Raw genomic sequence first — 14,896 nt, forward strand, 5'->3', positions numbered from 1 at the left:
GGCACCCTGCAGATGCTCGCGCAGGGCTCACCGCACCACCGACAGACTGTTGCAGGGACTGGTGAGTGCATCCCAGTCCCTGCAGACCCCCTTAGCGACGTGATCCTTAAGGGGGCAGAGGCCAGGGCTGTCAGGTTAGGGCATTATGATGCCCCAGTTTGAATAGCTCTGCACTAGGTGGATTCCAACCCACAATTTGAGAAAAGCTGACATATCCACAATTATGGAACTCCCTACCAGAATTAAGATCTACATCAGTTGTGTCAAACATAAGGCCTGGAGGCTGGATGTGGCCCCTGGAAGCTTTCTATCTGGCCCTCAGGCTCTCAGCTGCTGAGGTGTTATAGCTGAAATGGTAGCCCACAAGAAAATTGGGCTTTCCCAAATCTTGAAATATGATCAAGATTTGCATACTTTCATTTCTATCATTTGCAGTTAATGAGTTTCTATATGAGAACAGGGTCTGATTTCTGGCTATTAGCTTCTTAATGATGTCACTTTCTGCTTAATGACATCACTTCCAGCCCTCAGCTGGAGCCCTGAATGCTAACTTCAGCCCTCTGTATGAAACAATGTTTGACACCCCTGATCTACCTCATGGCATTTCAGTGAGGACTTAAAACTTTATTGTTTCATTTGGCATTTGATGATGGGTTTTCTGCCTCCTGTGCCTCTATAGTAGTTCTGTGAGTGCAAATAGTTTTTAGGCGCAATCCTAATCCAACTTTCCAGCACTGGCATAGCTGTGACAGTGGGGCATGTGCTGCACCTTCAGTTGGGGGGCAGTCATGGAGGCCTCCTCAAGGTAAGGCAATGTTTGTTCCTTTACCTCGGAGTTGCATTGCCCTTATGTCAGTGCTGGAAAGCTGGTTAGGATTGTGCCCTCCTCCTGATTTTTATTTATTTTTGTGATTTTATTTATTGTTTTATATTGTATATCTTTAGATATAACTTGTAAGCCACCTTGGGCATCTGCTTCAGCAGAGGAAAGGCTGGTTAGAAATCTTTTAAATAAATAATAATAAATATCCCTTTATTAGTGTTTGACATTTCTCAATAAGTGACAAAAGCAAGGATCATTTCAGAGTTATGCTAGGAGAACTACCCCTTCCTGAGGTGAGACCCATAAGCTGCCCCCCTCATTCTTTGTGCTAGGACAGATTGTTCTGAAGTCAGTTGTAAGATACAAGGCAAGCAACTGTTGCTTCAATAGTGGCCCCTTTCCTGCTTCAACACACACCACTCTCTGCCTCATTCCTCCCCATTCCCTTTCACCCACCTGCTACCCACCCCCTGTGCTGAATTACTGGCACCAGGGCTTTTCTAGAGGCTGCTGGTGGTGGCTACAGCCACTGACTGCTTATAGCAGTGATGTGGCTGTGTGGAAAGGCAGGTTGCATTTTGTGACCACCATAAAGCATGTTGTGCTGCTGGAATGTCTTAAGTCATTAATCTGCCTATAGGAATTGTTTGGCTAGCATAGGGGTGTCAAACATAAGGCATGGGGGCCAGATGTGGCCCGTGGTACCTTTTTATCCGGCCCTCAGACACTCAGTGACTGAGCAGTGCTGAGATGTTTCTGCTGTAAGGGCAGCCCACATGAAAATTGGCTCTCCCATATCTTGAATAATGACATCACTTTCTGCCTAATGACATCACTTATGGTCCAGGTGGGTCGGGGCCCATCAGAAATGCTCAGGACTCGCCTGAAACACACCTGGTGGGTTGAGACCCACCAGAAATGCTCAGGGCCTGCCTGAGACCCACCAAGTGGGTCAGGACCCACCAGAAATGCTCCGGGCCTGTCCGATATCCATCAGTCATGCCGGGACACACCAGAAATGCTCAGGACCCATGTGAGACCCACCAGGTGGACTGGGACTCACCAGAAAAGCTCAGGACCCGCCAGAGACCTGCCGGAAATGCCCACGGCCCATCCAAGACCCACTAATTGGGCTGGGACCCACCGGAAATGCATAGGAATTGCCTGAGATCCACCAGATGGGCCAGGACCCACCAGAAAAGTGCACGACCCACCTGCAACCCAGCAGGTGGGCCGGGATCCACCATAAAAGCTCAGGGCCCACCCAAGGTCTACCAGGCAGACCGAGACCCACCAGAAATGCCCAGGGCCCACCCAAAAACCACCAGGTGGGTCTGGACACACCTGACATGGGCATTTCAGGTGGGTTTTGACACACCTGTATGGTTCTGGCAGGTTCTGAGCATTTTAGGTGGGTCCTGGCACACTTGAGGGGTTTTGGGTGGGTCCTGAGCATGAATCCAGATATTTGTTGAATCCATTTCTCCATGAGAAATACGTCCCCAAAGAATTCATAATATTTTGTGCAAGATCCAAATTACTTGAGTGGCACTTGTGAAGAAATAGTTCTGAATTGATAGTTTCCTGCTTTGTTAGGTGTTGTTGAGAGGAGATGTTGGATGAACCAAACAGCCTTTTTTAGTATGCCATCATATATTTTGATATTTTGCAATTTTATCAGTAGTGAAGCCACTATCTGAGAATTTAACTGTGAACCTCAATTTCTGGTAGCACCTTACTGAGAGAAAGCAAAATATACTTGCTTGAGATCTGAACTTATAGTGAAATACTCATATGACTGCATTCAAATCATATCAGACTACAGCTGACGTGTTAACTACCTTGGCTCTGAACAGCCAAAGGATATTATCCTTCTTTCTTGAAATCTTCTGGTGTCCAATCACTATTTTAGGTTATTATTGGGCTCAGAATTTTTTCTCCAAACAATTAAGGGTGCAGTCCTGACCTGGGGTTGGCGCAAGTCCCATGAGCAGGCCCAGGAGGGTCTCAAATGTGCCATGAAGCATGTTTACGTCTCCTTGTGAGTTGGGTGGGCTGGCTGTCGCAAGGCACTGGGGTGGGTGGGGAGGAGGTGGGAGGGAGGCGTTCTGGTGCGGGGGGAGGGCAGGTGGAGGGCAATCCCAGGGGTGGGTGGGGAGTGGGATGTGGGGCTGGGACCCAGCTCTTATGCCAGATCCCAACGCCCCTTCCTGAGCAGTGCAGAGCAGCTTCAAGCCATTCTGCTCTCCTTGGACTTATGCCACTTCAGGAGGTGGCACGAGTCCGAGGAGACCTATAGGGGGTGCAGTAGCTTACCTGGGGGTAAGGGGGAAAATTTCCCCTTAACTCTGGTTGAGCCACTTCAGGGCCCTATCTTGTGCTGGATACAATGCAGGCCTCCTATCCTTCAAGATAGGATTGAACTATAAAATTGATAAATAAACCCTACATCTATTTATCCATTCTTTGTTTGTGGTGGCAAATGTGGCTTTACATTTCAGTTCATTATACAAATCTATTGAAAACTGATAATTTTATATAGATTTTGAAAATTTTGTACTGTAAGTGAAACTGTTGTTGACTGGTATGTTTCAAATTAAATCTATAGTCAAATTAAAATGTTTCTTAAAATGAAGGTTTCTCAACTGGATTGGACAGAGCTGGAATTGAAATGGAATTACAAGGTTAGTTACTTTTTTTAATGTAGAGCATTGCATTTTTAAAAGGGCACCATCTGCTGTATTAAAACTGTACATTCAGTCCCAAATCAAACCTACATGTGCTGTTTTCTATGAAAGTGGTGTAGTACAATATACTAGGAATAGGAGCCTTATGAATTGTCTCTGGGTCCTTCTCTTTTAAGCTCAGAATGTGTCCCTATTGCTTAGAAATACTAGCTATTTCGAGTGACCTCTGATTCATGAATCAAACCAAGCAGGAAATTTCAAATGCTTAAACTATTTCTAAATGAGCCAATTAAAATAATTCAGGAATGAAATGATTGGATACACATAAAATGAGCAAAATATAAACTAATTTCAAAAATCCTTATGAATAAAATCTTAAAGTATAGGTAAATAAACCATGACTTGACAACCTAGGGGGCAGCCCAATCCTTGATGAAGACACCAAAATGCAAAGCACATTGGGGCGTAACATGGGAGGGATGAGAGGTGTCAACATAAGCTATATCCTAACCCACTTCAGACAATTGACACATCCCCAACACGAGGATAATGCTACTACACCAATGACAGAGCTGGTGTGGGTACACCATAGCCCAGTGGTTCCCAAACTGTGAACTGAGGCTCCCTGGGGAGCCATGGAAGCTGCAACCAGGGGAGCTGCAGAATCCTCGTGAAAAAGCTGCTGCCCTATACAATGTATAGGATTGTAGCACTAATGGGGAACAACCAATGGCCCAGTAGGCCAAGGGGGAGCCACCAGTCAAAAAGATTTGAGAACTACTGCCATAGTTTATGGTCCATAGGAAACAATGGGAAAGGGGAAAAACACTAGGAAATCTCAACTCCTGCTACCTCCCTGCCCTTCCCACTTGCTTGGGATGGAGTTTACAGACTACATTTGGGTACTTTTTCTGTGGTTTTATTGCCTTAAGGCCCAATCCTATCCAACTTGTCAGCACCAGTGCAGTCACGATGCAGCTCTCAGGTAAAGGAGCAAATATTCCCATACATTGAGTAGGCCTCTGTGGCTGCCTTCCCACCACAGGATGCAGTGCATGCCCCATTGGTACAGTTGCACCGGCACTGAAAAATTGGATAGGACTGGGCCCTTAGTTTTCTTGTTTTATATTTTATTGTATTTATACACTCCCTGGGAACCATGTCCTAAAGTGCAGCATATCACAGAGTAAGCCAACCCCCCTCCCCCAAGCTGGTACAAGTCCCTTGTGCCAGCTCCTGAATTCCACAAGTGTGCCATAATTCAAAACAGCTCGGGAGCAGGCTGAATCAGCACAAGGACATGTGCTGGCCTAGCAGCACTGGACCTGCACCCATAGAAGGTAAGTTTGGACTGACTTGAGCAGGCTGGCATAGAGGGTTGGAGAGGGTGACAGAAAGCCAAAATGAAGGCAAGGTAGGGGTGTTTTTGGGTGGGGGGAGGACAGCCTGGGAGATGGACTGAGCCTTGGAGAAGGGTGGAACCATCCACGGCAGCACAGGTCGGATTCTAACGCCCAGCCACGACTTGACCGGCATTACATGGGCTGCTTGAATTTTCACTCGCAAAACTGCAGAATCAGATCCGAGTCACCCCATAGAGTACATGACTCAGGGTAAGGGGAATAAAATGCCCTTACCCCAAGTTACACCCCAGCCTGCACGTACCTTGCACTGGATTCAGCACAGGCCAGTTGACCTGCCTCTTCCAGTGGAAGTTGGGATTGCACCCTCGGTTGCTTAATCAATAAAATAAAAAAATGTGAGGACTTTACCATAATAAAAAGTATGAAGTGGTCCTTAGTCAGTTTCTAATCTGCAGAAGTCATTAAGTGCATACTAATTACTGAAGACACAATTTAACAAAAATTTCATTGATTTCAGTAGAATTAAATTTTGTTTAACTTTCTCCTGTTGTACTAATGGGACTTTAAAATGCTTCTCTTTAGCTAGATTGCACTCTTCTTCTGCTACTTACAAGATGCGATATTTTTCTACATACAAGTTAGCATTTATAACTTTATCAAGTTGTAGTTATTGTTTCACCCTGAACAGAATTGTGTCTGAAGAATTTGAATGATTTATCATCATTTGATTTGATCAAGATGGATGAAAAACTTTATTTCAAGCCAACAGGTAGTGTTTACTACGTAGTCTACATTTTACAAGTGCTACAAGTTTAGTTTTTGAAGACTTAGGGCACAATCCTAACCAGGTCTACTCAGAAGTAAGTCCTATTTTGTTCAGTGGGGCTTACTCTCAGGAAAGTGTGGTTAGGATTGCAGCCTTAGAATACTTTCTGTCACCATAATGTCACAGTAACGTATGCGGTCCTAGAAGATTTAGGGATCTCCTCCACATTCCCACTTTGATTTCTGTGATCCATTTAGTGCTGCCAATTGCCAATATATCTGTGTTGCAAACATTTTTGTAGTAAATCCAAAATGGATTGGTGTTCAAATCCAAAGCATTAAGAATTGGCACCAATTCCAATTTTCCAGCCCTCAGAATACCTTTTAAAGGTACATAAGTGTCACTTCTGGTTTCCACAAGAACTGGAAGTTGCAGGTTTTTGTTTTTTGTTATCCCCCCCAAAAAAGGCATTCTGAGGCCTGCAGAAGCTATGGGTGGATGTACGTGGCCTCTGTAGGCCTCAGAAAAACTTCTGGGGGTGACTGGAGCACAACTCTGGTCTCCTTTGGAGGTGTTCAGGGGCACAAAATCAGCAGATTCAATTGTCTGTGGATTTTGGAATCCATGGGGTTTCAGCAGGGTTTCCCACAGAATCCGGGGGTACCACGGGTTACCAAGAGCCAACCTGAAATTTAAAACACTGGGAAGTTTGTTATGAGTTATGACATGTATGCCACCATACATTAAAGATAACTATTTATTTTTCCATAGAAACGGGGCGACTAATGGCATGGTATTACATTACATTCAACACCATGAAAAAATGCTTCACAATTGAAGGAAAAGAGAGTTTATCTGAACTGGTAATTTTATTATTCAAAGTAAGAATATGCAGTAAAAGTTGCAACATCTGGTGATGACTTGATGATCCAGAAAGCTCTATTAACTGGCTCAGCTATTTCACCAGTCCCAGCTTCTGGTTTGCAGCCTGCTGATGACTATAGAAGTCACTCAGGTGCAGTTTGAGCACCTCTGCAGTGACACTGACGGCATTCTGAGTGAAACTGAGAGGGTCACTTTTGAAACCGACAATTACAGCAGGTGTCTTGTTTGAAATAAACAGGATGTGTGGAGCATGCTGGGAGATTTGGGGGGCAGTGGGTGCATAGTGCAAGGACGTAGTTTCTTCTAGGGCCACTCCTGGTGTTACATGACCAAGCCTTGGACTCATATACTTCTTCCTCATCCATCTTTCTCTCTTCAACCTTGCTCACTTTACTTTCTGGTTTGCACCAAACCATAGTTTTATATTACATTCAGCTATGCTTTACATTTGCCCAGTAAACCAGGCTTGATCCTTATTTGCAGGGCAAATGCAAACCATAGTTCACTAGTTTGAATGTCTGTAAATTGTTTGGCACAAACCAAGAAGCAACTAATTAAGCAGAGCACTTGGGAGGAGAAGAGTGAGAAAAGAGTGCATGAGCTTGTTCCCATAGTGACAAACTACAGATTGGTGTTATGTGTGAAATATTAAACATTAATTGGGTAAATCTGTTGCTGTTATTTAGGTAGTTGAAGCTTTGCCACCTTGAGATTCCCAAATCCAGATATAGGAGCTAAGAGAACATGCTATGAAATTATACTTTCCTATTTGTATGTATATCTCAGCTAAGAGAACATGCTATGAAATTATACTTTCCTATTTGTATGTATATCTCAGTAGCTCTCATTTGTTACTGAATATTTTGATCTTCCATATACCTGTTGGATTCTAGCATTCTAGGATTCTACCCTGGGGGATTGTAGCAAGCAGAACAATCAGCAGAGGAGCCATTTTCCTATGGTAAATTCCAGCATTCAGCTAGATTGCTGCTACCAACACAATTCTGATTTTAAAAAGAAATAATTTACGGTTCCACAAGCATACATATATTCTGAAGTATCATGGGGCTGTCTGTAACTTAATGAATAGCAAACCCCATAGCTGTTCTCTTATTGTGGGTGTAAGGGGATGCTAATCACCAATGACTGCCTGCCATTCAGGACAGAGTGCAACAGCTTGCATGCCTCTCCTTTAATAGTCAGGTGCAGATAAGGGATCTCAGATGTCTGGAAAATACACTGCCCCTAAGTGTTCTACAGGTGGTGTTGCATCCATAGTCCAACAGTGCCCCCATGTCAATGAAATAGCATAAGTAATGCTGCTGTCCCCATGTTATTTGTGCAAGTGAAATGGAAATGCCACACAGAGAAACTTGAATATTGTTTCTTTATGGCTGCATCCAAGTGAATAGAATGGAACATTTCTGTACCAGTATTAAAATGATTAGAAAAGGCTAAGATGGGAGAATTTTAAATTGATGAAATCAATTATTGCAGGTCACGTTGATATCCAGCTGCAATGAATTTTCAGATATTAAATTAAGAGCAAATGAGAAAAAAATACTGAATACTTTGAATAAAGACAAGAGCAGGATAAGTATAAGGTGCAATATGAAATGTCAAATTATTCCAAAATAAAGTGTAATTTTAATTAAGTTGCTGCACATAGTTAACTACACATTAAGTTAACTGCACATAGTTACATGCTCTTGTAGTCTCTGGCATCTACTTGGAAGTTAGGTCTGGTTCATACAGGAAAAGTGAAAAGAGCCTCCACATGGTCAGAAGCCTCTGGCTAGTTGTAGCAGCTATTGGTTTTGACAAGTATTTCTATCAACTGTAGAGCCTCATTCCAGTTTTTCCTTCTGTGTTCCTGCTCTCTCACGCTTTAGCGGTGCAGAAATTCTTCTTGGAAGACCAAACAAGTTACTGAACAAGGAGTTTCTGAGTTGCTTGTTTTTCTTCCATACATTTTTGTTTGTATCAGAGTGTAACAAAGTGGATCAATGGAAGCACAGAGAGAGAACTAGAATGGGACTCTCCCTGTCTTAGAACCAATGGGTGTTACAGCCAGCTGCAATTTTGTGACCTTGTGGAGACTTTTGTTATGTCTTCTATGCAGACCAGGCCTAAGTTCTTCTGAGTTTAGTGGAACTTCTGAATACATCTACCTGTACCACTTGTAACCCATCAAGTCAAAAACAATCTAGCAGCCATATATTGTACTGTTAATGGTAATAATGTCATTTTTTTCAATCTATGTCCCTGATGATTTCAGGAGCATTATTGAGCTGTTTTGACTTGGGGGCTAGCCAGTACTTCAGACCAAACCTAGGAACATAGACTTATTACCACTTCAGATGTGACAGAGCAAAATAGATATGTGTATTATCATTTTGATCATTTGTGCTCTTTGCTGATATTTCCAACACAGTAGTGCTTTCCACGTAAGAAATTTATCACATTCCAAGCTCTGTTGCTTTGTTTTTCATCAAAACTTCATCCATCCATCTGGGCATCTATCCAGGCATTTAGATGCCACCTTTCCACTTCTTAAGAAGTCCTTATGGAGACTCACATTTGGTTAAAAATACAATAATAAAAAAAATTATTTTATAATCAATTAAAAACAATGAACTGAAAACTATTTTTAAAAACCCTAGATAACAAGAAATAATAAGGCAGACTATATTTACAAAAAGAAGAGGAGTCCAATTAAATCCTTGCATAAACAAAAAAAAGTGTTAACCAGCAGCCCAATTCTAACTGAATCCCCCTCTGTTGATGTAGCAGTGTCAGTGGAGCACACAATGCATCCATGGAGGGAGGGGGATTCCCAGAGGTTTCTTCAAGGAAACTAATAGAGTTTCTTCAACTTACCCAATAGAGTGTAAGCCTCTATCACCCCAATGGGCATCCTCAGATCTGCACCATCTACTTTCTCTTTTTGTTAGTGCAGAACCAAGGGGAGTAACAGAGAAGGAATGGGAGAAAGAATGGGGTTAGGATACTAGTGCACATGAGTGCTGCTGGTAACTGCCCCCTTCCTCCATCATTCTGCCTCACCTGCCCCCTCCCCAGTCAGACTTTTTTCATTCCTCTCCCTTTTCTCCCAATGTCCCCACTACCAACCTAACAGTACTAGCAGTGGGAGGGCTATCTGCCGGCTTGCACACCTGGCTGCCAACCATGTGCTCTGGTGGTGTCATTGCATTTGCCACTGCAGCAGCACTTCCACTGCTGCAGAGGCACTTCAATCAATGGAAAACATGTTCTTCTAGTGGAAAACCCAGTTAAGATTGGGCTGTAGGCAACAGAACGGTATCACTGAAGTGGTCGACTGAACTTCCAGGATATACGTATCCTTCAGAGCAGTGCTACACAAAGCAGCACTTGTCTGTGAGCCCACAGCTGCTGATCTGTGGTGAGTTTCTAGGAAACAAACTATAGTAATAATATGGTACAGATATGGTACCAGTCCATTGCACATTGGGAAAAAAAATGATCTGCCACATCAGATAGTTTGAGAAGCACTGCTTTTAGAGCAATTAAATGTGTGTAGTTCTCCAGTTTAAATGAACAAGATAGTAGTTGGTGTTTTTCATGTGCAGATACCCCATGGAAGGAAAGATAAAAACAAGAGAAATGAAAGTCAACTGGTGAGCATTATGAACCATTATATCATTTTTTTGAAATAAAACAGTCGGCAGCTGCCATTTAAGTCAAAGATACGATTTCTGGTAACTTAATTCTTGAAGAATCATTTTTCATTACTTCATATTCTCCGGTTTTTCTTTTGAATTTGACAGATTTTTCTCAGTAGTCCTCCTGACGATCATGTTGGCATTTTGATGCTTTTGATATTTTGAAAAATTCAACATTTCCTTTTCAGTCTTATTCAGGCACAGCTAGGATGTATTCCCATACAAGATTTCACATTGACACAAGATATAGGCAAGATTTTCAGAAATGGCATAAGAGTTACAAGATGTATGGTAACATTTACTTTTTTTACAAAGACTGTTTAAACTGCATTAAAGAGTGAGCTCTTTTATAATTTATTTTTTTATCCCCCTTCTGTAGGGTTGTCTGAATTTTTGGCCTCCCATCAAAACAACTTTCTTGTATTATTAAACGCTTTGATTTTAGCAAAGTGCTTCAGATGTAGACTGTGGGAAAACTCTCTGTATGTATCCAAGCAACTGGAAAAAATCGGTAGGTATTCCAGGGCCTAATCCTATCCAACTTTCTAGTACTGGTGCAGCTGCAATGCAGCCTGGAGATAAGGGAACAAATGTTCCCTTACCTTGAGGAGGCCTCTGTGACTGCCACCCTACTAAAGGATGCAGCGCACACTCCATTGACACCACTGCACTGGCCCTGGAAAATTGGATAGGATTGGGGCCCCAGTCATCAAGGAAGTAGATTGAATCTGCTGCCACCAGTCCAGGAGATCAGGCTTGGCAGAACCCCCCTAGAACAATACTGAACCTCAGGGTCTCTATCAAAATCATTCTCACTGTAGCACAAGCAGAGTCAGGAGACATGAAAATCCACTGAATTTCCCAGAAGCAGGCGGACAAAATCATGTGAACAAGAAAAAAATAAGGAAAATTGAATTTGACAGGAAAAAGGGTTTTATGCCACAATAACACACTGTGAATCACACACAAGTGACCAACAGATGCCACTGCAGTGCTACGGAATCTTGTGCATGGCTTGTAACTCATGGATGCTACCCATGAAGTTCAACTTACTTAACAGAAAGAGAGAAAAAGAGATGGCTGACAGGGAGACAGGCCCCCAAACAACCATACAAGCTAACCATTCTGATTAGTAACTGTTCCTTATCAGATACTATCTGAACTTAAATAGGAGAATCGAACCACCAGTCTCTCTTTGCATTTCTCATTGAGTCTGGTGGGTTCTCCCCTAGATGGATGGAGGATGAAGAGAGCAACTTCTGGCCAAGGACTATTTTTTAATCCTTGGCTGGAATGATATCATTCTGCTGTTTGATCTCTACCCAGGATCTCTGAGAGGAATTTTATCAAGGGGGTACAAAGTTTCTTTTGGGCCCCTTTGCAAAGGGGGAGGGGTGAAACAGAGCAGGGGAGGGTGGTGATGGGCCAGCAGGATGGAGGCAGGGGGCGAAACAGGGTGGGGGGAGGATGAAGATAGCTGGGAAAGTTTTTGGAACTCAGGTCTACCCACTTGTGTGGCATTGGCAGCTAGATACAATCATACAGAAAACCAAACACATTCCTAAGTCTCTCTAAAATCTTTTAAATATACAGAATCATGCAGAAAATTAGCATCATCATATTTAGGCTCACACTAGAATGGTCCTGTGCACCCCAAATGTCCTTCTATAGTCCCACAGCTGTGTCCCTGAATTCCTATATGCTCCTTCATACTAAGCGGATCCACAAACCAAAGAGCTACTGTAGCAGGCCAGTTGCCTCCCAGATTTGACACTGTTTTAAGGAGTGTCTTGTATGCATTCCTTGGCCCAGCATATATGGCTTGCCAGTAGCTACAGCACTTGTAGCCACATGCTCGTGCTAATGTTCCCCAGGAAAATGTAAGATCCCAGGAAATTTCTGGACCCCCTCCTTTGGCTCCTGGTCCCCCCTTTTGACTCCGGGCCAGGTAACAAATTACCTCCTTTACCCCTCTCTCCTAGGCCCTGTCTCTACCTCCCTGAAACTGACTGAACCAGTTTGACTGGTCTTAGTGACTGAATCAAATTTGCATTTCCTCTCCACCAAGCTGTCTGCAATTTGCATCTCAGCGTTAAATGACACAGAGTGGATTATTGAGTCTTAAGTCTGCTCTCACATAAGAAAATAGAACATAAGAACATAAGAACAGCCCCACTGGATCAGGCCATAGGCCCATCTAGTCCAGCTTCCTGTATCTCACAGCGGCCCACCAAATGCCCCAGGGAGCACACCAGATAACAAGAGACCTCATCCTGGTGCTCTCCCCTACATCTGGCATTCTGACTTAACCCATTCCTAAAATCAGGAGGTTGCGCATACACATCATGGCTTGTACCCCATAATGGATTTTTCCTCCAGAAACTCGTCCAATCCCCTTTTAAAGGTGTCTAGGCTAGACGCCAGCACCACATCCTGTGGCAAGGAGTTCCACAGACCGACCACACGCTGAGTAAAGAAATATTTTCTTTTGTCTGTCCTAACCCGCCCAACACTCAATTTTAGTGGATGTCCCCTGGTTCTGGTATTATGTGAGAGTGTAAAGAGCATCTCCCTATCCACTCTGTCCATCCCCTGCATAATTTTGTATGTCTCAATCATGTCCCCCCTCAAGCGTCTCTTTTCTAGGCTGAAGAGGCCCAAACGCCGTAGCCTTTCCTCATAAGGAAGGTGCCCCAGCCCCGTAATCTTCTTAGTCGCTCTCTTTTGCACCTTTTCCATTTCCACTATGTCTTTTTTGAGATGCGGTGACCAGAACTGGACACAATACTCCAGGTGTGGCCTTACCATCGATTTGTACAATGGCATTATAATACTAACCGTTTTGTTCTCAATACCCTTCCTAATGATCCCAAGCATAGAATTGGCCTTCTTCACTGCCGCCGCACATTGGGTCGACACTTTCATCGACCTGTCCACCACCACCCCAAGATCTCTCTCCTGATCTGTCACAGACAGCTCAGAACCCATCAGCCTATATCTAAAGTTTTGATTTTTTGCCCCAATGTGCATGACTTTACACTTACTGACATTGAAGCGCATCTGCCATTTTGCTGCCCATTCTGCCAGTCTGGAGAGATCCTTCTGGAGCTCCTCACAATCACTTCTGGTCTTTACCACTCGGAAAAGTTTGGTGTCGTCTGCAAACTTAGCCACTTCACTGCTCAACCCTGTCTCCAGGTCATTTATGAAGAGGTTGAAAAGCACCGGTCCCAGGACAGATCCTTGGGGCACACCGCTTTTCACCTCTCTCCATTGTGAAAATTGCCCATTGACACCCACTCTCTGCTTCCTGGCCTCCAACCAGTTCTCAATCCACGAGAGGACCTGTCCTCTAATTCCCTGACTGTGGAGTTTTTTCAGTAGCCTTTGGTGAGGGACCGTGTCAAACGCCTTCTGAAAGTCCAGATATATAATGTCCACGGGTTCTCCCGCATCCACATGCCTGTTGACCTTTTCAAAGAATTCTATAAGGTTTGTGAGGCAAGACTTACCCTTACAGAAGCCATGCTGACTCTCCCTCAGCAAGGCCTGTTCGTCTATGTGTTTTGAGATCCTATCTATATAGGATATATATAGACAAAATATACCCTATATAGACAAAATATACCCAGAAATACACCCCAAATATAGACATTTTATGATAGTAGAAAGATAAAATTAGTGAAACCTCAGTGAATGTGCAGAAGTGTGTGCAAACCAGAACTCTTTGGTTTCCAGTCTTTGCTATAGGAATGTGTCAGTCTCAGTACCCATAATCTACTGATGGTGTTGACCTATAATTTCTGAATCATTGCTACAGTCCCTTGGTGTTTAATTCTTACTTGTATAAGGATGCAGTCCTATACGCACTTTGCTGAATGTTAGCCCCATTGAGCACAATGAAACTTACTTCTGAATAGACATACACCGAATCGTGCTTGTTAGTCAATCTATACCTTTAGATTAGAAAATGTAATTTAAGAAAAAGAGAATGGTGGCAGTATTTTCAGAAACAGCTTGAAGCCAGTTTAAATATGTATATATATTTTATATTTGCCTGCCATTGTTGAAGATAATTGCAATTTATTAAGAAATGCTTTTGATAAAAACATTATCCATTAATACTAGTCAATTTTCAATAGGTATGTCATTGTCAAATGCTATGATGACTGCAGGTCTGACATCCTTTAAAAAAATAGAAGCTACAAATGCAAGGGAACTCGAACTGGTATTTATTTTTCCATCTTCATATTTTGCAGTTGTATTAGAAGTACTAATCTACAGCATTGTACACTGCTATTTTATATATCAGCCATTCTGAAAGATAGTTTCCTGGTTGCCCTAGGTGTCTGGAAGATGAATAAAGAAGACCCAAATCCTAACCAAATTTCCCACACTGACACAGCTGTGCCAATGGGGTATGTGCTGCATCCTGCAGGTGGGCGGCAGTCATGGAGGCCTCCTCAAGGTAAGGGAATGTTTATTCCCTTACCTCAGAGCTGCACTGCCCTTACCCCAGTGCTGGAAAGTTGGTTAGGATTGCGCCCCAAAATATTTATCCAAATTCTGAAAATGTGTTTTTTTTTAGGAAGCATACATTCTTAGCCTTTGGGATTATAGACCAAATCCTTAAAAAAAAGATTACATTATCTGATTATCCTATCCTC

The 14,896-nt window shown here is 43.0% G+C and overlaps 1 protein-coding gene across 1 annotated transcript in view; it reads left to right on the plus strand.

The window, feature by feature from the left end:
• The window catches only part of HFM1 (helicase for meiosis 1), a 58,041-nt gene that overhangs the window by 27,275 nt on the left and 15,870 nt on the right, over positions 1 to 14,896 (plus strand). The window contains 8 exon segments of the mRNA XM_066624566.1: positions 3,460 to 3,507; positions 5,563 to 5,643; positions 6,412 to 6,503; positions 8,023 to 8,129; positions 10,137 to 10,184; positions 10,418 to 10,515; positions 10,609 to 10,740; positions 14,372 to 14,457. Of these exon segments, the coding sequence (XP_066480663.1) occupies positions 3,460 to 3,507; positions 5,563 to 5,643; positions 6,412 to 6,503; positions 8,023 to 8,129; positions 10,137 to 10,184; positions 10,418 to 10,515; positions 10,609 to 10,740; positions 14,372 to 14,457 (692 nt within the window).

This window comes from Tiliqua scincoides, chromosome 4, assembly GCF_035046505.1.
Source record: "Tiliqua scincoides isolate rTilSci1 chromosome 4, rTilSci1.hap2, whole genome shotgun sequence".
Lineage (NCBI taxonomy): Eukaryota > Metazoa > Chordata > Lepidosauria > Squamata > Scincidae > Tiliqua > Tiliqua scincoides.